At 56.6% G+C, this 25,380-nt stretch overlaps 1 protein-coding gene across 6 annotated transcripts in view; it reads right to left on the bottom strand.

The window, feature by feature from the left end:
- TFDP1 (transcription factor Dp-1) overlaps positions 1-25,380 on the bottom strand; it is a 40,389-nt gene that overhangs the window by 4,865 nt on the left and 10,144 nt on the right. For all 6 annotated transcript variants that reach the window (XM_043583562.1, XM_043583517.1, XM_043583553.1 and 3 more), the window contains exons 3-9: positions 16,016-16,082; positions 7,690-7,796; positions 4,840-4,961; positions 3,501-3,666; positions 2,997-3,140; positions 2,370-2,438; positions 597-748 (exon numbers count right to left, since the gene is read on the bottom strand). In XM_043583562.1, the coding sequence (XP_043439497.1) occupies positions 597-748; positions 2,370-2,438; positions 2,997-3,140; positions 3,501-3,666; positions 4,840-4,961; positions 7,690-7,796; positions 16,016-16,082 (827 nt within the window). The remainder of the gene's footprint in view (positions 1-596; positions 749-2,369; positions 2,439-2,996; positions 3,141-3,500; positions 3,667-4,839; positions 4,962-7,689; positions 7,797-16,015; positions 16,083-25,380) is intronic.

The following is a 25,380-nucleotide window of genomic DNA, read 5'->3' as shown; positions in this document are numbered from 1 at the left end:
CCCCTTTTCATCTGCTGTCCTGCCAAACCCACGGGCTCCACTCTGCACTGCCCGCAGCACACCCCTCCCCCCCCCCCCCCCCCCCCCAGTGAACATGCTCTCTGGATGTTTAAACAGGTGTGCTAGTAACAACACCTCAGACTTTATCTGTTTCCCTTTTATGTATTTTTAAAATGTTTATCCATTTATTTTGAGAGAGGGAGAGAGAGTGTGAATGGGGAGGGGCAGAGAGAGAGGGAGAGAGAGTTCCAAGCAGCCTCCCTGCTGTCAGCAGAGCCTGATGCAGGGGCTCAAACTCGTGAACCCCAAGATCATGACCTGAGCCGAGACCTAGAGTCAGACGCTCACCCTACTAAGCCCCCCAAGGGCCTCTGTTTTCCTTTTAAAAGACAAATGTTTATAACCAGGGACGTGAGAAATGAGTCTGTACCTTAATTATGCTATAAGACTGTACTTAATAATCAGAGTTAGTACTTGTACAAAAGAGCAAGCAGACGCACTCCGTCTTTCCTAACTTTGAGGGTGGCATCCTCCACTCCGACCTGAGCCTCAGCTGGGACCTGGGGGGGTGGGGGGGCCCTCCGGGGAGTACCTACTTGTCATTGGAAATGCTGCAGTCGATGACAGTCTTCTTGCTGGTGTTGACGATGATGAAAGGCAGGTGGATGACCGAGTTTGGGGGGGGCGGCCGGCTGGCTTGCTGCTCTGCCTGGCGGTTCCTCTGCACCAGGTTCTTGAAGGCAATTTGCTACAAAAGAGGAGCCACCGCCAGCCGCTCACACCAGCTGCCTCGATCTAAGGCCTTGTCCACAGGAGTCCCCGACGACCCCACCCCCGGCCGCACAGCACAGAAACAGGGGTCGGCCCCTTGAGAGGTCAGAGAGGACAGTGGGCGGGGAGGGGGGGGCAGGGAGGGCATCAGGGCCCAGCAAAGAAAGCACACCCTGAAGAAAAGCACACCCCCCGAGGAGAACGGATGTAGGCGCTCACACCTCTAAGACAGAAACATCCCCAGGACCGGCCTGTCCCCTGTATGCACCCACCCCAGAAGGCAGACATGCAGCCACACACCCAGAACCTCCCAGAGGAGCAAACGCCAGCACACCGCCGGGGCAAGGCTCTCTGGGGGCACAGGTGCTCAGCCCCAAAATGACAGCACCTTCAGGATGACCCTCCCGCTGCTGTGGCAGAAAGCGCCCCTCCCTCCCCAGCTGGCCTGGTGCCTCGGTGCTCACCGAGCAGAAGGATGAGGGCGGGGGGTGCTGCTTTCCCGCCTTCCTGCCCAGCAAAGCATTCCCACCACAGGAGACCTCCTCTGGGGCGAAGGAGACACCGAGGCTCAGGTAGGGCGCCCCCACACCCAGACTGCCCAGCGGGACAATACGTACAGCCTCCGCCGTGGTCTGCAGGTGCGGGGCCAGCAGGCATCCCAACCTCCCTGCTGGCCCCTCCTGGACTTTTCCCTGTTCAGAGATCTCCCAACCTCAGCTGCTGGGCCTGTCTGTCCTGAGACCTCCCTACACTTCCCCCCAGGGTCCCAGGGCCCCCCCACACCCTCCAACCTGACCACAGGGCCTGTGGTCTCACTGCCCTTGGGGTGCAGGGCACCTCAATAAATCACCAAATTATCTTCCCTTTCCTGACCACCCAGCACTTCTGTGGCAGCTGACCTCCCTGCACTGGACTCCCCCCCCACTCCCAGGGCCCAGCCAGACGGCCCCAGCACCACAGCCTCAATCCAGGGACTGGCCACCCCTCCAGCAAGCTGTTTCTCCTTCCAACCCAGACAGACATCTCCAGGACCTTACAGGGACGAGGGCCCTACCTGCGGACATCTCTGCAGGTGCAGGGGACAGTGCCACCCACCGACCACAGGTGCTGACCTCTGACCCACACTGGCCATCACACCCCAGAACATGCTTCATACCTGTCCTAGGGAAGGCTCACGTGCTACCCTCCAAAGTGCATCCCTCCTGCCACTTAGACTCTGTGACAACCAGCACACACTACACGTTTGCTCACACGCACTCTCTCTGGGAACAAGGCCCACGTCTAGAGTTCACATCTGCGACGCCTGTGCAGGAGCCCAGTGGGCGCATTCAAACTCTCAAAGCAAAGATTTCACGAACGGGATCCCTTCTTACCCACTGAGGACCCGCTCCGAGGCTGCGGGCAGTACGACCCTGCTTGCACTATGTCTCCTATTCGTGCACCTGTGACAGAGTCCGTTAAGTGAGGTGCATGACACACAGCGCTCAGGACAACACTGGTGAGCCGTGTGAACGCGCCCTCCCACCCTCCGTCCTGCGTGTGAGCTGGCCAGGACACCATGTGGGCGCAGGGGCGCTTGCTGCGAGCAGGGCCGTTACCTGCAGGATGAGCTCCTGAAGCTGAGACTGCTTCTGCTTTATCCTTTCCAGCCTCCTCTGCCGCTCCACCTTCAAGACAAAGACCACACTGTCACAACGCATCTGACAGTGTCCCCGCAGGACAGGCCTGCCAGGAATCTCCTGGCGGGGAAACAGTCTAGAAGGGACGTGGCCCGTGGGATGGGACACGGGGGTGTTTCCTCAGTCTCAGAACAACACACCCTTCTCTGTCTTCTCTCGTTTTCTGGACACGGTTGATATAAAACTCAAATCCCACAAGCCAGGACTCAGAATTTACCTCCGCTGGGTGCACTGCCCTCGACTGGGCTGGGGCCCACAGAGCACAGACGAGCTGGATGGGCCACACACCAACATCTGGCGGGCAAGCAGGGGGCACAGGGAAGTGGCGGACCCCTGGTCCAGGCAAGGCACACACAACACCACACCCCGAGCGGGCACCCCCGGGGCACCCACAACACCAGACCCCGAGCAGGCACCCACGGGGCACCCACAGCACCAGACCCCAAGCGGGCACCCAAGGGGCACCCACACAAACGTCTGCACCAAACACGCTGCTCTGGGGTACACCTACAGGGCACCATGGAAAATAATGGGTCAGCCACATACCTCTAGATTCTGACATTCCTGAGCCGAGTTGGTGGGCAGACCAATCCATTTGATCTCCTTTTTCTCCTTAGAGATGATGTTCATGGCCATCAGCACATTTAAGGCGTCATAGACTCGTCGTCTTATGTTCTTCTGGTCATAAGCCTGGGGAGGGGAGGGCAGAGCAGGAGTTTTCCAGACCATCCAGAATAGTTCCCAGGGAAACACCTCAACAGCAGACCCGGACACACTCAAGATGGTACGCAGCAACCCGCCAGCGGTGGTGAGTCACTCACTCCTCGCGTCCCCACGGAATGTGAAGGGAGAGTCAGAGCCCGCGCACGCCTGGATCTGGGGCGAGAGGGCCTCGCACCCCAGGTAGGTCAGGAACACTCTTCAGTGTGGTTCTCTGACTCGTGCGTGTGTGTGTGTGTGTGTGTGTGTGTGTGTGTCTCAAATTGCTTCAGAAAACACCAGCGGGCGCCGTGAGACACCAGGCCTCCCCGCCACGCAGCGCACACTCACAGATTCATTCGGTAGGATGTGGTTGTCGGCGGCACTGAACTCGGCAACCAGCTCGTCGGCCACCTCGTTGTAGGACGTGGTCCCCTTCCTCTGCACCTTCTCACAGACTTTCATGGAGAAGTGTCGCAGGCCCTTCCCGTTCTTCTCCCCTTTCCGGTGCCGCTTCCTTCAAAACACAGAGGAATGGCAGCGCCCTCAGCACCCTCAGCATCCGCGTCGCAGCAACGCGCTCACCCACAGGCCCGGCAAGCGGGGCGAGGCCGAGCCCCCACGCGCACACCCAGGGACCTGGCTCATCTGCAGACTGCTGCGCACGGTGATGGGGCCGAGGCTCCCTCCTCTAAGGGCCAGGCCTCACACATGCGTCAGCCCCCGGGACGGGCGGACGCCGGATGTGCACAGACGCACTGACACCGCTGCTTAAGAGCACATCAACTGACACAGGGATGGTGGGCGTTTCACTGCAAATTTAAGAATTCTGGGGGAGGATGTGAGCTTTCAGCCACCGACATTGAAGGCTGGAGGGCACTTCAGACTGGGGGGAACCCAGCATCTCAACTTAAGTCACCACAGCAAGGAAAGGGTGGCTCTGAGTTTCTCAATGGATGATTCAGGGAATGATGGTTTTTGCTTTAGGACCAATACAGACATAATTCCAAAAGTCTTTGTTTTTAAGGAAAGTCACAGAGCTGACCTTCGAGTACAATCGTTTTCTCACTGGCTGCCTTTACTGGAGGAAAGGGTCAAAGTGACAGTGTGGTGGGACCATCCAATGGGGTGTCACCCGTGGAACAGCCGAGTTACAGCGTTGCAGCGGGTGAGGCTGCTTTGAGATCCGTGCTCCCTAGACGCTACTTTGCGGTGCAGACAATGGAAAAAGCGTCAAAGTTACTGCAGCGTGGAGAAGCCAGCTTCCTCCTCTTCTTCCACCAAGAGCTCCCCACCCTTTACAGTGCAGCATCCCCCGAACCATGGGGGCAGGGGTGACTCCCCACCCTTTACAGTGTGGACCCCCGAACCGTGGGGGCAGGGGCGACTCCCCACCCTTTGCAGTGTGGCCCCCCCAAACCATGGAGCAGGGGCAACTCCCACCCTTTATAGTGTGGACCCCCGAACCATGGGGGCAGGGGTGACTCCCCACCCTTTACAGTGTGGACCCCCAAACCACGGGGCAGGGGCGACTCCCCACCCTTTACAGTGTGGCCCCCCCGAACCGTGGGGGTGCTCCCCTGCAGCCAGACTTCTCCTTTTTGAGGAAAAGCGTGCCCTGACTTTGGCTGTGGTGGCCGGCCCGCGTGGCCCAGAGAGCTGGGGGTACAAGTCTAGGCAATGTGCTCACCCGGCAGACCAAGGTGAGGGGTCTGAAGGCTGGTTCTGTGAGACAAAGTGAGTGTTAGGGGTGTGTGGGCTTCCTACCACGATAGTGTTGGGCGCTGCAGGTCTCTGAGGCGTACCAATTACCTACAGTCAAAAGAGACAATTCAGAGCACAATCAGAAATCTCCCACACGTGACCCTACCATTCTTACTCCCCATCATCTCCAGCCACTGCTGAGTCTCTCGAGCCACAAAGATTGGGGAGAACACGGTGTGTGAGCAACACCCAACGGCTGATGCTGTAGCCACGGGCGCCATTATCTCACTTGGGTTCTGAACCGTCGCTTCCCTCAGCCACCTCAGGCGTCCTCCCCGTCCAACAAGAGCAGCAGAAAACGCCCCACCCGAGGAGGCCGTGCTTAATGGTGGTTGACGTGGTTAACAGTGGGGCATGCCACGCAAGCCTCAGGGAACGCCCCCCATTCCGCTTGCCCTAGTTTACTTTCCCCGTCCTTTTCATGACATGGACAAGGGTGAAATTCTGTCTTCCAGGCGTGAAGTCAGGCCAAAACCCAAAGAAAAACTCTCAGAACAGAGGGGTCACAGGGCAGGGCTCGCAGTGCCCCACCAGCCCATCCACGTGTGGGAGCCTCATCCCTGCGGTGGCTTGTGGGGGCCCCGGCACCCCAAATAGTGCAGGGCAGGGAGGAGGGAGGCAATTAGCACTGGGAGCAAGTGTGACCCACCCTGCACGTAGGGCGGCTGAATCTGAGCGCCCCACGCCATCTCTGCACCAAAGGAAGGGGAAGCCTGGTTTGTCTTTGACAAGGACCTAGAATTTGGCCCCATCCATTAATATGCAAATATTCACATGGGGGACACAGTCATTGCTGCATAGAGCGCAGTAAATATGTCCGTTTTCCAGGATCTTGTACGAGACTCCACCCACACCAAGAATGGTCAGAACAGTACCTCCCAGTTTCTGCACAGACAAGAGCTTAGCGACATGAGGACACTGTCAAACGAGTCAAGGTCAGGCACCAGGTGCTGGGGCACCAGGTGCCAGGGCAGACCTTTGTGGGGACAGGTGCAGCCTCAGGGACTCACCAGGCCCACTGTTCAGGCCAGGGGGATGCTTCCTGCATCCCTTCTTAGCGGGATGAATGTGCTGTGGCCATGGGACAGGTCTCCTGTCAGAGCTAAAGACTCATCAACCGTAGAAAGAAAAATGCTCAACTCAATTTCCTTCTATTTTAATTCTCATTTCCAATAATCAAAGTTTCATCACAGTGCTTCCCAAACTGGGGACCACCCTTGTTCAAAAGCCATGAAATCAAATAGCAAGCTTTCTGAAAAAAAGAGGACAAGACAGAACAAATCCCCAGACAGGAGATTGCTTTGTGAACCTTCTGTTTCTGTTAAATGAAAGCGTGTGTTCACGGGGCCCTAGGTCACTGTGGAGAACGTGCTTTAGCCATGGCTCAGGGTAGACAGTTTGGGAAACATGGACACCTGTCACTCATGGCTATTACTGGACACGTTTTACAAGGACTTGGTTCATTACGCTCTCAGGAGAGCAGATTTAGGACACCAGCGCCCACGTGGACAGGCAGGAGAGTCACAAGAGGGCTCCTGACATCTGGCCTGGGCCCCGCAGCCGGCACCCTCGCCCTTTCCCCTCCCTCAGCTGGACCTCTCGGTGCATCTATTCTACAATGAGAACACAGCAGACGCGCTGAGCTGCTCACTGTGAGCATGGCCTCACTGGGGGAAAAGGAAACTGTCCTTGCTCTGCCCCGCTCGTCTTAACCACTCTCCCGGAAGCCGTGCCCATGGGCACTGCCTCAGGCGGGGCCGGGGCAGAGCCCCTCGAGAGCCTGAGCACATTCACATCATATGAAGACAAAGCCTGGGCTCTCGGGTCACAATGTCCCAACCCTTTCACCATCAACCCGCTGGCAGATGAAGGTTGAGGGACGCCTTACAGCGTGTGAGCTGTAGCTCCGAGCGCTGGATCTGCCAAGGAGGAGTTACCATCATTAGCTCCACCTGGAAACAGCCTGACCCAGACGGGGACTTAACTCCCAGACTGACCAAGGGTGAGTCTGACCAAGGGTTAGAAAAATCCTCGTTAACTCTCCTCCATACTATGCACCCTGGCCGTGAAAGCAGAACTGATCCTATAATTAAGAAGGTTTCACAAGCTGAAGCTGCTAGAATACATAACACCTAAAAATAAAATGAGTTACAGAATAAAACATAGAGTAGAATATTTAACTTATATCAGAAAAACATTTATTAAAAGGGTGTGATGAGCCAAAAATGGTCTAGGACTTCGACATACTATTGCTTTGAAAAACCCACAGCAACTCTGCTAGAAAAGCAGTCACGCTTCACTGACAGGGTAAGTGACAGGGCACGTCCTCAGCTGCAGGGGACGCTCACCCAGAAGCGGGCACTCAGGAGGGCAGCGAACATCCTGCTCTCCATGCTGCTCATGCCCAGGGTAGGGGCTGCTTCAGTGTGACCAGAGCCCTGTGAGCAAGGGCCGAGTCCCATAGGGGATCAATCCGTAGGAGGCACCCAGCATGGTCCCCAGAGCAGGGACACACCTGTCCTGGCACCTGACGGCCCACAGAGCCCTGAAACCACTGGGGGCTCCACAAGGACACCACCCTCATTTCCCAAGCAAGGGAGTGATGTACCCTCTGAGCTTGTGGGGCAGACGCAGGGCCCGAGCCAGGAAAGCAACACACTCCACAGGTACATGCTCCTGAAGCATGAGGCAGGTGGCCATCCCAGCGCTGTGGGCACTCGAGAGGGAGCGCATCTCCGTCCAGAACCCACCAGCCCGCCAGCCCAGGGCCCCTTACCACTTGCTGTGCAATGTTGACATTGGACTGTCCGAACGTTTTTGGCAGGAGCTGCTTCCCCAGCGTGCTCACCGTGGAGGGGTGGACGGCGACCAAGGACACCACGCCTACAACACAAGGAGGTAACAGGTGAGGGCCCTTCTGGATTAAGGCTGCAGGGGACAGCTTCCGGATGATGATGCTTCCAATCAGATTCTTACCTTCCCTACTTTTATCATTTCCCATCTGTGGGTCAACTGCAGATCCCACTACTAAGTTGAACCCTTGTCCATGTGGACGTGACCACCAGGCCCTCCTGGGTGCTTTCAGGTCCCTGGGATGGGGCTCAGCCCCAGGCACATCACCAACCTGCCCTGAGCCCTAGGGGGCTGCCTGCTCACCTACAGAATGTTCCAGGGGGACTAGAGAGCCTGGGAGAGCAGCTCTGAAAGCCGACAATTCTGCGACAATTATAGTCTTCAAATTAGAAGCCACTATATTCCAGCATTTCACTATATGTTTGCAAAACTAGTTTAGAAATCTAACATTCTTTTTCCTGGAGCAGTAGAGTCAAGTGTCTGTTTCTAGGAAGAAAAATACCCCATGAGGATGCTGCTGCCTCTCTGAAGACACAGTCAGTCTCCTCACAAAGGAGGGGGAGGGTACATGAGGAGACAAATCCCCTCCTTCAACAGGTGTTTGCAAAGAGTTCTGTGTGCCTGCTCTGTCCTCGGTGCTGAAGACACAACAGAGAATAAAAACGGTAAAACATTTCATTTTACATATTAAATAAGAAAATCAAATAAAGCAGAAATATAAAAACTTGAAATGTAAAAAATAAAGCCCTGTGGTGCTGGCATCGAAGGCAGAGAGAACATGAACAGGAAGCAGTGGCCCTAAAGGAGCCCCGGGGCCGGGGGGAGGGGGGGGTGGTTGAGAGCAGGGTGAACGCAGTCCTTACAGACAAGGGCCTGAGCGTGCCGGGGGAAGAGCCGCCCGGACCCCAGTCCCTGCCACACGGGGAGAGGAGAGCTCTGCGCTGGTCATGCCCTGCACCCCTGGCCCCTGAAGCAGAAATGCCTCCTGTGGCCACCGAGGGCAGGTCTTGCACAAGGCAGACTCAGATGGAGTTTCTTCATTTCACGGGCTCTGCCTCATGACAGCCTCCAAATAACAGTAAGACACAGTCTTCAATCCAGCCTGGTCTAAGTTTCATTTTTGAACCTTTTACAGTCCACACGCTTTAAAGAATAGACTCCAGGGGCGCCCGGGGGGCTCAGTCGGTTCAGCGTCTGACCTTAGCCCAGGTGATAACCTCACAGCCCATGGGTTCGAGCCCCGTGTCGGGCTCTGTGCTGACAGCTCAGAGCCTGGGGCTGCTTTGGATTTTGTCTCCCTCTCTCTCTGCCCCTACCCAGCTCATGCTTGCTCACTCGCTCGCTCTCAAAAATAAATATTAAAAAAAAAAGAACAGACTTCAGATTTCAATACACAATGAATCTTACTGCCACATACAAACACTGAATAATTTCTCTTGATAACCTAAGTCATCAAGACATTCGTCCATCAAACCAACTGACTGAATGTTAGCGTTTTCACCGACACCAGCAGATATTTGTTTTCTGTAAATGTTTGTTTGCTTCAAGTTCTATTTTTCTCTAAACACAGAGACCTGTATCTTAACAAAAGCAAACATTATTTTAAATGCTTATTTTTGAGAGACAGAACATGAGCAGCGAAGGAGCAGAGAGAGAGGTAGGGGGACAGAGGATCCAAGCAGGCTCTGAACTGTTAGCACAGAGCCCAACACGGGGCTCGAATTCACAAGCCGTGAGATCATGAACTGAGCCGAAGTCAGATACTCAACTGAATGAGCCACCCAGGCACCCCCAAAAGCAAATTTTTAATGATTGTTTTAGATATGCAAAAGACGGTTTAAAAGACAAAAATAAAGTTATTCTGTTTTGCACAGAGAGATTTAAAACACAAACGTGTTAGTCATTTCAAAGTCACACATGAGATTATTATCAGGTTATTAATAGGTTTTTAGGAATACTGAATCGATTCGTAAAACGATAAACTTGGGTTTTTTTTTCCTTTATTTTACAAATGATCCCGTCAACATCAGCAGCCCCAGCAGCTGTTAAGATATTAAAATAAAGTAAAATAAACGAGGTCAGAACACGGCCACATCTGGGCCAGAGCCGCAGGTGCGGTCACAGAGGACAACACTGAGCGCTCAGAACCACAGGAACGTCCACCTACAAAACCACGTGCTCACCCGCCAGGGCAACGGCAGAGCTGAGAGGCAGAGTGGATCGGGGCCAGGCCCCCTCTGGTTCTCACCAGGGTCTCCCTGTTCTCTGAGACACTCTTCAGCACTAAGAACTACCACACAATCTTTCTCCAGTATGACCTAGAATTAACTACTTTCCTTTTATCCTATTTGCTCAAGAGGCTGAAACAGCAAAGCTCACCGTCTGGTCCAGAGACCCGCCCCAGCTGCGCCCCCACCTGGCCCCGCCTGCAAACATCAGGGCTTAATGGGTGTGCTCTGTCCATTTTTCATACTTTTCCATGCACATCCATAAATCCAAGAAAGCAGAAGTGTTGCTCATGTGGGCCTTTGAAACCCAGAAAATTATCTACATCTCACATAACTTTGCTCACACTGTCGCTGAGACTTGTCCACAGAAAGGTCTAGTTGATTCCTTGAATCTGTGCCGTTCCGTTACAGTACGTTGATTATACAAATACACAAATGTTCCTACTGAGACACCGCAGGTAACATCGGGCCGTCTGGCCTCCTCCTGCCGCTGGCGTGCCCTCACGCAGGTGCGCCAAGAGGACCATCTGTGCTATGGGCTTCCACATGGCACCTCCACAGGGCCGTTCTGCACACACCACACACGCGCCCCGCATACACATGCACGACACACACGTGTGCACACACCACATATGCACCACACACACACTGCACACACGTGTACGCACATGCATGCACACACCACACGTGCACAGCACATACACATGCACATATGCATGACACACGTGCAAACAAACCAGTGTACCGCACACGCATGCACGACACACGTGTGCGCACACCACACACGTGCACGTGCACGACATGTGTGAGCACACATGTACACACCACACATGTGCACAGCACACACATACCACACATGCATGACACACGTGTGCACATCACACCACGTGTGTGCAAGGCACACACACGTACGCACACCACACACATGCACGCCACGCGCACACACCACATGTGCACATCACACACCATGCACCACACACGTGTGCACCCAGGCAGCCTGGGCCCCCTCTCTCCAGGGTTCCTACCAACTGCTGACTCAGGGAAGACACGTCACTTTTTAACAATCTCAAGGATGTGATTCATTTTTAGTTTAATCTGACCAAAGACATCAGAATGCTTAACACACTTTTCTGACAAAGACCATCACACTTCGACCTACTTACACTCCCATTTACAAGACGGGCTAACCTGTAACACAGCCTAGAGTTTACTCACTAGAAGCACAACTACTTTAGCTGTATGCTCTCTTTAGTGCCTTTTGTTAAAGGAACTAGGTGACAAAATATTTTTTTTTTTAATGTTTATTTATTTTTGAGAGACCGAGACAGAGCGCGAGCAGGGGAGGGGCAGAGAGAGAGGAAGACACAGAATCCGAACAGGCTCCAGGCTCTGAGCTGTCAGCAGAGAGCCCGACGTGGGGCCTGAACCCATGAACCGCGAGATCGTGACCTGAGCCAAAGTCGGACGCTTTACCCACTGAGCCCCTCCCCCGGCACCCCTGAAATATTTTCAACTATAACATCACGAAACAGAGAATTCCTCTCTTGGTGAGAAAAGGAGTTAGAACAAATGTGGTCTGAGCTATTATAACCCTGAACAGGAAAAGGATTCTAGAAGTATTCCATAAGCATATTCTTACAATTAGCAATCACAATTCATTAATACCTATGGGCTTTAAGACAGATTATGAAATCATAAGGTTTAATGTCTTCTTGAAAATAATTTCAACCATTTCTAAGTTCTAAGAACCTAGTATTTTAAGAGTTGCTCTCTTGCCCGCCACCCTAGAAATACCCCAAGCGCTAAGACGGCGGCCCCCGCACGGCCCTGCCCCTGCACAGCAGGCGCCAGAATGGCCCTGCAGCCCAAGGAGGGAGGCAGGCTCCACAGGGGCACCTCCCAGTGGGTGGGAGCCGAGGTGCCCAGCATCTCAGGGCCTCGACCACACCCAGACCGCTCCTCTGGGAGCGCATCTCCTCTGCAGACCGGTCTTCCTGGCCAGCCCAGCAGCAGGGTTTGGCGTGTGAAACATGTTATCACGTTGTGCTCCAGATGTCGTCTGGGTTCAAACGATGGTGCCTCTGCTCTGCGCTCCCCGAGAGGGGCCAGGCCGCTTCCCCCGCAACAGCCGTGTGTGCAGGTGCACGCACCTCTGCGAGGGTGCCGTTCCCGCGTCTCTGGGATGATCCCACAACACCAGGCTGTCAGCCACCTGTGACTGGTGTTCATCTCTCCTGCCTGGGAGCCCATCCTCAGGGGAAGGGCAACTCTGAAGCAGAAGGAAAATGGCAGACGTCACAGGACACGTCCTGTCACCAGTCAGACCCAGCCACATCCCGCGACCTTCTGCGGGAGCCGCCTCCTGCACCAGGTGCTTGGGGTGCACAGCCCTTCAGGGAAAACAGTCAGCAGGCATCAGAGCACTCCATCAAGGTGCCAGGCGACAAAAGGCAGCACCGGAAACTACCAGAAATGGCCCGGCTGCAGATGAGCAAAGTCACACAGCCACAGGGAGGATCAGTGTGTGCAGATACCACACACACACACACACGACGTGTCAGGACACATGCTTAAGCACACGTTTACATCGTGAGCCATTTCTGCAGTGAGCGTGCACGACATGTACGCAGAGGCCGGAGAAGAGGAAGAGGCCACACACAGGCCGTGGCTCTGGACTGGTTCTATGTGGAGGGCGGGCAAGCAGCGGGCACATCGGGAGGGCATGGGCCCACGGCCTGAACCCTGGGGCAGCAGCCGCACGGCTGGAAGAGGAGGCTCCAGCAGGAACAGTGGCAACAAAATGTTGCCAGCAAAGCATCTGGCCAGACCCCTACCAGCAGGGTAGGCCCAGGAGCAAGGGGGCCCACACCCACCGGGCCACCAGAACCTGAAATGCCGGCAAAGGAGGCGCCACTGTAGCTATGCGGCGCCAGGCGCCCACGTGTTTGGTGCGGCCACGCACACACACCTCATGCCCTTGGCTCCGACTCCAGAGCGCCTGCCCCAAACACAGGAACAAATATGCACGCGAAGGCTCACACAGCATCAAAGCCGTCGGCGAAGCCCTGGGAGCAACCCAACGGCTGTCACAGCAAACAACGTAGCCTTTGTTGTCTTGGACCGCATTGGGGCCTCTGGCCTTCAGGGCCCGTGGGCACAGGAGGCTGTGACTTCAGCACACCTTCTGGGGAAAACAGCTCTTTGAATCTTGCAGGCGTGACGACCGACTTGATGTGAGCACCAAGGCGCTTGTCCCCAGCTATCCGATCACAGACCAGCCGCAAGCCGCCATTAGGTAGGGGAGACCACCCTCCAGAGCCCCCTAACCAGGCAAAGACTTTCAGAGCAAATCCTCAGGTCTCCTCCACGAGGAAGGAGTGGCCGCCTCCAACCCCACTTCTTGCCTGTGTCCGGCCTGCCGGCCCCCTTGTCACAGGGACCGATCCCACAACAACGAACCTCCCTCCCACTCACCACACGTCTCCCGTAGGCTCTGCCTCTGGAGAAGTCTGCAGACACTGGCACCTGGAAATGGGCCACAGGCAGCAGCCAGAGGAGCAGAAGAGGCAGGTGAAGAAGCACGGGCAGCTCTGGAGGCTGAGACAGGAGCAGAGTCAAGGCCAGGACCCAGGGAACGGGAGTGCGCAAGACCCCAGTGTGAGGGGGCATCACAGCCAGAGCTTAGGCAGGAGCAGGCACGGGGAGCCTCACCTCAGGTTCACTGGCCCCAGCCGAGGGCAGCAGGGTCACTGGGGCTCCCAAACTCTCAGCAGGTGGAGCTAGGAGCAGCTGGGAGGCAGCCCTGTAGGCATGGCACATGCGGACAGGAAGCGGGACGGGCCCCTGCCCCCTCATGGCCCAGCCTCCACCAGGTCTGGCCATGGCCCTCCTTTTGACTCCCCATCCCTACCCCCAGCGAGAGCCAACTCCTGCCCTTCACGGTCCCTCCAGAGAGACAGGCTCTTGGGAACACACTGAGGCCACATTCCTGGACTCTTGGACAAGCCTGTGCCAGGGGTCTGGGCCTCACTCAGCATAACCCTGGCTGAGTCTCTGCCAAGCGCTCCTCGGGAAGCACCCACAACGAAAGCGGGGTCAGACAACACAGTCTGACACCCATGGGCTCCCCAACTTCACGAACACCACTGCATAACCCAGAGTGAGCAGGTCCAGTCAGTACCACACCGCCCAAAATTAGCATCGGAGCTCCTGAGCCAGAAGCAAAGGTGGCCGTGCGTGGAACAGTCCCCACGGGCGAGCACAGCAGTTGGGCAGCCTGGTCCTACTCCCTTTGTGGCCGAAACAGCACCGGACTGCCTGTCCAACAGACAAACGGCTCCATTTACGAAAAAGCACTTCTCTGGAAGGAGCAGGAGCCTGGCAGCGCTCAGCCTGCGTTCATGGGGTCAGAGCAGGGAGCACATTGCAGAGATGTGGCCATGGGCCTCCTCATACCCAGAACATGCCAGAGGCGCAGGGGCAGGAGCCTGAGTGCCTGGGAGGCTGTGCTGGTCCCAGCAGAGGCGGGAGCAGAGGCAGGAGCCAGGAGCCTCGAACTACAGCAGTCCTAGCTGTGAGCGGAGCCAGGGACACGGCGGGCCAGACCACACCCAAGAACATGCAAAATCCTTGAACAGTGCAGGGAACTGGCACCAGGATATTCTAGAGACTCAAGAAGCTATTGTCTTCTCATCTCTCCAATGCAACCCCCATAAGGGCTCAAGCACAGTTCAGGCAGCCCCTGATCACGGGAGGGGCCTGTGGGACCGTCCAAACAATAAAGGGACTCAAAACAAACACCAGAACGAAAGGCTTCCACTGTTTCCAGGGGAGCAGAGATCACAGTGTTTTCACTACTATTTCTGCTTAGTCACTTTTACTAAAGACGTCACGCCTGTAAATCCTAAAATTCTAAGTGTCCAATTAGTTAGACTGAAGCACCTCGCTCAAGCAACCTGTGAACGGTAAAAGCTATTGAACTAAAATCATCTGCAAACACTGAGTCCCTCAGCGGGGCCCTGTCCTTGGACAGGAAGGGAAAGAGGATGGGATCTACAGAAAAGCAGGACGCTGCCTACGACCTTCCAAACACAGAAACCCGGAGAGCACACATGGGCCCACAGCCCATCCAGGGGACAGTGGCCAGCGTGACGAGGGAGACCCACTGAGCCAGGAGAGGAGAGCCTCCATGAGCATCAGAAGGGGCCATCCTGATGCAAAAGAGGGAGCAGGACCTGAGCCCACCACCCTAACCACATGGGCCGGGCCCACTGGGTCCCACGGGGAAGGACACAGCAGGACTCCTGTCCCGCTCGCCAGCAACAGATGGATGGGAAGGGGCTGGGACTTTCCCCCAAAGCTACAGCAGGAGCCAAGAGGTCAGGGCCTCAGCCTGGCGGAGGCTGAGTGGAGGTGGCAGCAGTAATCCAGCCATTCTGAGCTCAGGACGCCACAGGTGGCCGGGTGTCACGCATCAACTTGGAAGGTACATGCCCTCTGGTCCAGCACTTCCACACCTAGTCTATCCCGGGAAATAGCCAGTGCGCTCATACACGTGGGCAGATGTTCATCACGGTAACACCAGGAGGGAGACCGTGGGACCCCAGAGCAGGGGGCAGTGGCCTGGACCTGTCCACCTCCATGTCCAGCCCTGAATCCCAACGAGCCACCGAACATACACACGTGGCTTCCTGATGGGGAAGACACGAACCCGGACGCACGTGAGGGAGGCACCACCAGCCTTGGGCTGCCGCCCAGGTCCAGAGCAGACACCTGGATGCTCATGGCACCCGTGAGGCAGAGGAAAGCACATGACCTGCGTTCTCCATGTCCCCGAATTTCTGCAAACAGCGTGAGCCCACCACTGACAGGTGCCTGCAGGCTGTCGGCGGCCCCAGGCAGGAGCCCTCCCAAAGCAGGGGCCCCACACTTGACAGGGGCTTTCGTCCCACAGAAATTCACGAGTACACCAACCCTAACACTCTCATCCACAGAATTGTATTTGGAAAAGAGGCGCCTTACCTTTTCCAGGACTAAGGTTCTGGTCTATGAAGACCTTGAGTTCCCCGTTGGCTTCAATTAGACCGGCCTGCAGAGAGCAACAAGGACAGTAAATAGGGGGTCTAAGAGCGACAAATCTACAGTTCGTAACAAGCCGGGCTGTGTGAGGGAGGTGTAAAATACGGCATGAAAGAGACAGAATGGTCAGGAGCCCATGCAGGGAACTTCGAAACTTAACCCTTGTGACGTTAATGAGATACAGCTTTTGTACATTAAGTCAACACACGCATTTAAGGGGCAGTGCCTGCGGCTAGTGGAGGCGCACCTCGGGTGAGCGTAAAATTCATCTGACCACCTGTCGTGAGAGCAGACGGGCGATCCAACCTGAGAACAGGGCTTTCTCAGAGCCCTGGACGCGGCAGCTCTGCCGGAAATCGGGGGATGCACCTCTGTGTAAAGGAGTGTGGGCCGGGGCCAGGCAGCATACGAGGTCCCCCCGGCACCCCCATATCCTGAGCAGGGTGACCACGCACAGGGCCCACTCATCACGCAGCTCACTGGGGCACCAGGCAAGTGACATCACTCCCCAAGGTGTGCAAACGCACCTGAGCCACTACAGGGAGCCATGTCTGGGACCGACCCCTGACACGCGTCCTGCGTCCGCTTTCCCTGGGTTTTCATGGGAAGAATCAGGGCTCACATGAGCTCGTCATGGGCACCGCAGACCATCGGCGTCTGGACGTCCGCACCCGAGTCTGTCCTCACCAAACATCGAAGATGTGCCTGCTGCACACCAAACCAGGGCAGACGGTCTTGATACACTGAGCCTCACCAGACACCAGCCCTGCCACATGCACACTCACACCAGTGCACACCATCCGCACGTGGTCACTCACACATACACATGCATGCATACACGTCCTACACCCATACGTGCACACATGTGCATAAACACACACACACACACACACACACACACACACACACACACACGTGTACACAAGCCACATCGCAGGTCAACCAATCCCGGCAGACAAGCCTCCTCTGCCTCCTGCCCAGGCCTCTGACCACCAGCGACCCAGGCAGTGGGATTCCTGGCCCAGCGGGAGCACCGGCTGAGGACGCCCCGGTGTTCAGGGACTCACGCCTGTGTGTACACAGCAATCTCACACACATCCACACGAGCCACGCACTCACAGACGCTCACATGTCTGTGCGGTGTGCCTGGACTTTCCTCACAGGTGTGTAAGCGCAGGCCAGGCCGCCCGTGAAGGGATACAAGTGCACTGTCCAGCATCGTCCTGTCTGTCCAGGAACCCAGGGCATCTGCGGCCCCTTCCCACCCCAGGAGGAGCCTCAGGTTGGCAGCACATATGGGCAGCAACAAGCTGGACTGCAGACAGGCAAGGCTCGCCTGAGCCTGGCACGGGAGAAGCCGCATGTCAGGCCCTGCGGTGTTGCAGGGATGGGTTCCCTCTCTCCACGTGGTGCACAGAGAACAAACCAAATGCACCCAAAATGCACAAATCCACACACGGAACCCGAGACGGAAGTCAGGCCCGTGCCAACACCACATGGGCCACGTTTCCTGGACTCTCCAAAACTCCACCTTCCCACAGAAGCGGAGGGAGCCAAGCACATGCCCACAAGGATGGCAGCAGATTGAGGCCGGGCTGGGCTAGAGGACTGCTGGCCAGGAGCCGCCAGACTCAATGGCACGACTCTCTCTGGGCCAGGAAGCCTGCACCAGGCTGGTCCCAGCAAACAGGCTCAGGGTGCCCCAGAGACACGGGACACCAGCTGCCACAGAATTGAGGACACAGCCATGGCAGGAGAGTGCCTCAGGGCCCCCATACACCTGTCAGACGGCCCCAGGCTCCCAGCACATCATTGGTGCTGCCGGCTCCTTGATCCCACAGACAGCGGCCCTGGGCTCCATGTCCACTGTCCTGTACCAGAGTGGACGGGTGGCTGGACGCCTGAGCTGGCAGCCATGGAGCCCCAAGATCACACAGGGCCTGTCACTGCCCTCATGGGTCTGCCTGGGTGGGACCCAGCGTTGCCCAACCTGGGGCCACTGCCCGTGCTGCTCCAGCTCGGCGGTCACGGGCCACTCATGGGAAACCCCCTCCCGCAGAGGGAGCACTCATAGTCCACACATCAGTGGCACAGCCCCAGCAACCCCTCATAATGTGGAAGGAAGGGAACCAGGCCAGGAAGCCCCCAGTCACTCTGGAGGAGGTCTAGTCCAACTCAAGTGATCAGACTAGCCCATCCTCTCCAGAGCCAAAGGGCTTCGTCCTCCCTGGCCACACGCAACCCACCATGGCCACCGGATGAGTGGCCTGGGCGGCGAGCAGGTCAGGTCAGCCCAGCCCTTTCCGGATAAGTCTGGAAACAGACGAAGAGGCCAGTCCCTTCTTGCCGGTCTCAGGGTCACAATCCAAAGCTGGGAAGTCACTGGAGAACACAGAGAGCAGAAGACAGAGGCAGACAGCCGGCTGACACAGAGGAGAGGCTGGAGCGAGCCACAGGTGCACCCAGCGGCATCACGTCTGCTCCCGGACACCCTCCCAGCCACAGGGAGGACGCTGATGGAAGTTCCGCATACTCATGCTCTGTAAGGCCTCGTTTCTGTTGCTCAAAAGAACCTCATGTAGAAAGGGGGCTGGAGTCTTCAACAGGCTCCTCCCACCCACCACCCATGCAGCCCCAGTCTAGCCCCGTGGGAGTCCCACAATGCGAGGCGGCCCAGCACCAAGGGGCTGCAACGTCCGGAGCAGGCTGCCCGGCAGTGCTTGCCACCCCCCTCCCCACGACACCACCTGGGAGCCTGAGGGCACCACCTCTGACAGGACCGTTTTCCCATACCCACCCTGTTCCCAAGCCTGATTTCCAGTTCGGAGCGTAAACCTGAGGGCAGTAACTGTGACATAGGAAGAAGCCAGCTGGCGGCTGGCAGCTCATTGACGCCCACTGTCCGTATGCGGGACCGTGACTAGGTACCCCACAGCAAGTCTCACGGGCACAGGAATTCTATCTCGCAACACAACGTGTGTCGGAATCACAGGTGGCGCAAGCTCGGTTTTCACGAAGGAAATTAGAAAGCTGGGGCTGGGAAGTCAGGCTTTGGAGAGAGTGGGAGCCTGCCTTCCTGCCATCCTCTCCTCCTCAGGGGCTGCCGGACACACTGCCACCCGGCCACGCCCAAATTCCAAAACACGGAAACCATTCGGGAGGATAAAGGGTTACTGTCGCTTTAACCCCTGAACTCTAAGGTCATTGTTCTGCAGTGGGAGAGTGGTGACCGATTTTTCTCTAGAACATAAAAAGTCCTTCTTTTCATCTGGGAAGCCACTGAATGTATTTTTGAAGCATACTTTAACAGCTGCATGCAGATTTGGCCCAAATTTCCTGGAGCCACATGATTGACTGCCAATGACCAAAGACAATCGGTCAGGACCAAAATGACACATCTAGGGTTCCTGACCTCGAAGGCCGACAGCAGCGCTCCATAAGTCCCCCTGGAAGGAGCTAGAGCTCTGGGGGCACGCAGGCAAGGCAGCTGCGGAAAAGCGGCCACCCGGCCAGCAGAGGCCTGGCAGCCAGCGATACCAGAGCAGGACAGACTCTCGAGGTCAACCAGCTTCCACATACGACTGACCTAAACCGGTTCCAGAGCTGGTTTATCCTGCCCTACTGTGCAGACACAGTGCACGACACAGCCCCCAAATCAAGCCTGAGTCCAGGCCACACCCAGCTCGTCCCCCCAACCGTGCTCTCTGTAAACGTGACGGAACTCGTTTCAGAGCTTGATGACCAACTCAGAGAGACACACTTGTCTGGTCCAGCTGCGTGTGTCCACCTCGTCTGAGGCGCAGGGGCCAGCATGGCACTGGGCGGCACTGGGCAGAAGCACGTGGACAGCATGGAGTTCAGGAGAGAAGCAGGTCTGTCTGAACCACACAAACTTATTCAGGGGCGTATAGGAAGGTCACTGGCCCTGTCACCCATAACCCCATCCACCCCCGGGGTCCCAGCCTCAGCCCTCCCACAATGGAGCTTTTCTAAAACACCACCCTTCGTGGGTGTGAACCCCAAAGGACACTGAACACCCTAAGGAGACGTCTCTGGATGACAGTGACAAGCAGCACAGCAGGGGATTACTGCCCCAGGTGCTGCCCTGCCTTGTGGCCAGCGCTACAACACCTGGCCCACCAGCATCCACCCGCGGCCACACCCACTCGAAGCTCTGCTCCCTCCCCTCCCAGATGCCAGCCCTAGGCCCTTGTGGGACCCCAGGCAAGTCCCCACAACCCGCATGAGGAGAGGAGTGCCAGCCCACCTCACTCGCAGCCTCACAACGGGCAAACCTTTAAACACCTGCAGCCAGTGACCCATCATCTCCGTCTGCCTGGGACCACGGGGTTCTGGGAAGCCCCTGGGGCACAGGACTGCCAGGGCTCAAGGCAGGAAACCCTAGGCCAGCTGCAAGGTGGCCCTCGTGACTCAGCAACACCTCCACAGAGCCGCCCACCGGTGCTGGTGTATGAGCCTGACAGGTGCAGACCAGGCACACGGTCCACTCTGTGCATGAAGTGAGACCCCCGTCTGAGTACGAGCTTAAAGCGAGCTCAGATCACACGGGACGGAGTCCGTCAACACTGACATTTGTGTTAAATTTGCAGTGGACCCTGGAAATGGTCCCCTGTGATGGAGTTTGCTCTTTCCCACTTTGTAATCTTACACTTGCTTCTTGTCTGCGTGGGCTCAAGAGCCCGTGGCCCCAAGAGCCTGTGGCCCTGTGAAGAGGGACAGGCCCCGAGGCTGGGCACACGCAGCAGGCCTGAGCACATGGACCACGCCGAGGTGCTCACCTCCTTCCCTTGGAGCCCAGGGACCCCCGGGGCGCCCTGCTCCTGGCTCCTGCAGTTCTTTAGGGAGGACAGTCCGAGGCCACACAGCACAGAACCGCCGGGAACACAGGGAAACACTAACGTGTTCGTTACAGCCTCCTTGCGATTTTCTAACACCATCCCGTCCTCAGGGGCTTCACAGTCAACACCACAGGACCTTAGTTTACAACCACAAACTGGGACCCAGGAAAACATTACCACACCACCCACGCCCCTTCCCTCTTGTGCCTGGGGCGAAGCCCGCAGGGACGCCGGGACCAGCACCGGAACCAGGCTGCTGGGATGCTGTAAACGGTATTCCTGTACTGCACGTAGTTTTAAGTTAAGTGCACAGAACTCCTTCCCTTGCACGCTCTTTATACTTAAGATGCAAACCTCCCTCCAGGAAGAAACACCAAGACGCTGAACGAATGAACATGTAAACCAACAGCGAAGGCACTCATTTGTCACAACTAACCTGAGTTTTTCTTACAACACTCATTACTCAGCTTTTTGGGTTTGTACTTAAGGTAAGTAAACCCAGTTACTGTGTATTTTCCAACGTTGGATCCACTCAAAGCAGTAAAACTCAGCTGCTACACAGGAAGCTGAGCCAATTAGACGTGGACACTGAAACACCAACTAGGTTCTTTACTTACCAAACCAAAGTAGTAATGACCACATTCCAGCTTCACACATGCCACCCATCTCTGCCCTGCGTCCCTCACAAGCCGCGGAGGGCGTGGCCGGGACCCCCCACTCCTGCTGCACACCCTGACACCCTGATCCCCCTCCTTCTCTCTCTAGAACACCCTCCCCAAGACCCCTCTGGTCACCGCAGGATACAGTGCGGACCCCTCGGCAGGACAGACACCCAGGGCCGAGGGCCCGCCCACAACCTTTGAGGGGCCCATCAGAGGCACTGCCCCGGCCACTCAGGGCAGGGGGGAGGGTGGGCCAGCCGCTGGGAGACCACCACCACTCTGGTGGCTGCCTACTTTCTATACAAGTCCTACCTTGCCGCCCCCATGGGCCCACTAGAACAGAAACGCCAGTGAGGGCAGGACACGTGCCTGGAAAGAAAACCAGAGCCACGTCCAGACCGAAGCAGCTCCCAGCCCGGGGACAGCTGAAGAGTGCCCAGTGGCACCAAAGCAGCCACAGTCAGTACCAAACAAAGGGCAAGCCTGTGCTCCAATGAAACTGTACCTACACGGAGAGGCAGTGGGCCAGCAATTCCGCCGATTCAGACAGACACAAAAATCAGCAAGACAATGAAACTGTACCTACACGGAGAGGCAGTGGGCCAGCAATTCCGCCGATTCAGACAGACACAAAAATCAGCAAGACAAGGCCGGGAAAGGGCAAAGGGCAGGGGCCTCAGGCAGCAGAGGAAGGACCCGGAGACCCAGGAAAGCAACCACAGGCCCGGCTCCCTAACGACAGTTACACAAAACAGCAGCATGTGTGATCAGCCAGGCACCTGGGGGGAGTCCAAAGGAACCTTTGTTCACGCCTCGGCAACCCTCCTGACCTTTCCCATCACAGCGGCCCCTTCTGAGTCCCCACACACACCGGGAGCCGGCGTCCTGACCGCAGCAGCACATCTGGGCCTGCGGGGGCACCAAGTGCATCGTGGCTGCTGGCTGGCACCTGCCCCGAGCAGGCAAGACGAAGGGATGGGAAGAACGGTGAGGCCCAGCTCTTCCGTGCCTGCAGGGACCCGGTATAACCACTCGAGGCGGAGCCCTTGCACAGCAGCCATACAAACAGCACCTACCTGGGAGGCAACCCCGACCACCCACCACGGAAGCACACAGGGCCTCGCCGAGGGGCACAGTGCACCGGCACCCACCAGAAGACATCAGCGCTGCAAGCATACCGTGTAACAGAGCGCTCATCAATACCGTGAGCTGCAGGGGTGATCTAAGGTAGGAGCGGAGTCCAGACATACTTTGAAGGCCTGGCCCCTCACCCCACCCTGTGGCTCCTGCAGAGACCCTCCCTCGACTCCAGAGCAAACGGACGCCAGGCCCCGGGGCCCCAAGCACTGCCACAAGGACACAGCCTGTGGGCACGCCCAGCACGGTAGGTGAGGGGGCACTTCACGGCCCCACCCAATCCCCTCCCCCTGAGCATGGCCTGCCCTGGTGACCGGATCTGCACGGGCCACGTCTGGTCTCAGGAGCCGGAGGCTGGGGTCCGGCTGGCTCGTCTCTCTCCCTGTGTGTGCATGGACCTCGCTCCAGCCCCTCCCTCCCGCGCTCTGGCAATGGAAGCTACCTGGCAGAGGGCCCATGAGGCCAGAGCTGGGGGCAATCTCCGGCCAACAGCCCAGAAGTGAACAAAGCCCACCAAGGACCAGGTGAGTGAGTGGACATGGTCCTGCCACAGGAACCTGGGGGTACGTGTTGGTGTGTGACACTCTCAGGTCCTGGGCTGCAAGCCAGCACAGCTACAGCCAAACTCGCAAGCCATGGAAGCCGTGGGTAACAAAACCACGGTCCCAGGCCACTGTTCTGGGCAGCCCGTGATGACACCGAGTGGGGCACTTTCCCGCCTTACCCACCCGCCACAGAGAGGGCACCACGGTGACACCACAAAGCCTTTGGAGGTGGCATGTTACACAAACGTGTCTCAGGTAGAGCTATGGTTCGTCACATAAAAACCAGTTCCAAGTAGCCGCGCGGACAAGAGAACCAGGTAGAAACGATCTAAGAAGGAGCGCTGGGTCCGGCAGTGGAAGAACAGGGCTTCGGATGGCGCCTCTGCCTCCACCTGACCCACGGGCCGACACCAGGGCACCAGCGCTCCCAGCAGGGAGGGTGCTGCCGAGCCGCAACATCACCCACACCGTGGCACCGCTGTGAGGGCCCACCAGCCAGCATAGTGGTCGCAGTTCTGTTGTGAAGGCAGGTTCCGGAAACAACCTAAAAGCCCATCAGCAGGCCTACATAAACAAGGGCACATCCAACCCACCAGCTCTACACTGACACAAACCTTCGGAATTCCAGCTGCTAGCTCTCTGACGATACTAACAAATGATTATTCGCTATTTGGGGCATTTTAGAGAGTTCTCATCTTTCAGAGATAACACTAGAACAGTGAATGACAGGACAACATGTTTGTAACCAGCTTCACAACCACCCAGCGGGCGGACAAGTGTGCACAGCCAGCCAGCCAGCCGTCACTCAAGACAGTGACAGGGTGCAAGGCGTCACCACCACATCCTCTCTGCCTGCACTTGCATTCGTCTCAAATGTCCCACCAAAGTGTCTTCAGAGGGACACCTGGGCGCTCAGTCCATTAAGCATCCAACTCTTGATTTCGACTCAGGTCGTGATCCCAGAGTCGTGGGATTGGGCCTCCACGCCGAGCGTGGAGTCTGCTTAAGATTCTCTCTCCCCTCTGCTCCTCCCCAACTCGTGCGGCATGTGCATCCTCCCTCTCCCTCCCTCCCTCTCCCTCCTTCCTCTCTCAAAAAAAAACAGTGTCTTTGTAATGATCTATGTTTACAGTTACCAGTGTGTTTAGGGCCAAGTTGTGGAGTAAAAGAGCGGAGAACAGTGTGGGAGTCCTTTCACATAAAGCTGTGTGACAGATGTGCACGTTCAAACACAGGTACCTAGAGAGTCAACTCCAAAATCACCAGCAGATTCGTAGTAGAATCACCTGGACTATGATTTTCAACAACTGTCAGCTTTCTAACATTTGAATTTTTTTTTAATTTATTTATTTTTTGAGAGAGAGCAAGGGAAGAGCAGAGAGAGAGACAGACAGACAGACAGAATCCCAAGCAGGCTCCACACTGTCAGTGCAGAGCCCGATGTGAGGCTCAAACTCATGATCTGTGAGATCGTGACCTGAGCCAAAATCAGGAGTCAGACAATCAAGTGACTGAGCCAGCCACACACCCCTGACATTTGAATTCTTAATGAAAGACTGTGTTCTGTAAGTGGATATGCATAAGGCTGCTGTCATTTTCTAAACAAAGGACACAGAACCGCAGGACAATGAGATCTAGACATGACAAGGGATAGGTAAGGACACAGGCTAGGCCACGCGTCTGAGGTCAGGACCCCGAGGGGCAACCACAGAAAAGAAACCAAGACGGCAGCAGGAGCGAATGGAGAAGAGGTCCACATCCACAGACTGGACAGAACAGGACACAAGGTCACAGAGTGCTGGCCCTGAGCCACAGGCAGGGCAGTGGCAGCTGGAGAGCAGAGAGCACATCTGCGGAGGAAATGTACACTCACACCAAGAGTGCACACTCCAGGGAGCAGCCACGGGAGACGCACATCCTCAGGAGAGAGTCCACCAGTGAGGGGTGATGCACGAGGCAGGAGTCAAATTTGCAACTTCCAACAGGTAGGGGGGAGGGGGGCGCGTGGGTATGGCAGATGGAGCAGTACTGCCACCAGGATCTGAAATTTAGGTGAGAACTTGGCTTTCTCTGTCAGGGGCCACGACCCCGCAAGTGATACACAA

Source organism: Prionailurus bengalensis, chromosome A1, assembly GCF_016509475.1.
Source record: "Prionailurus bengalensis isolate Pbe53 chromosome A1, Fcat_Pben_1.1_paternal_pri, whole genome shotgun sequence".
Lineage (NCBI taxonomy): Eukaryota > Metazoa > Chordata > Mammalia > Carnivora > Felidae > Prionailurus > Prionailurus bengalensis.
This window is presented reverse-complemented; position numbering and strand designations above follow the sequence as displayed.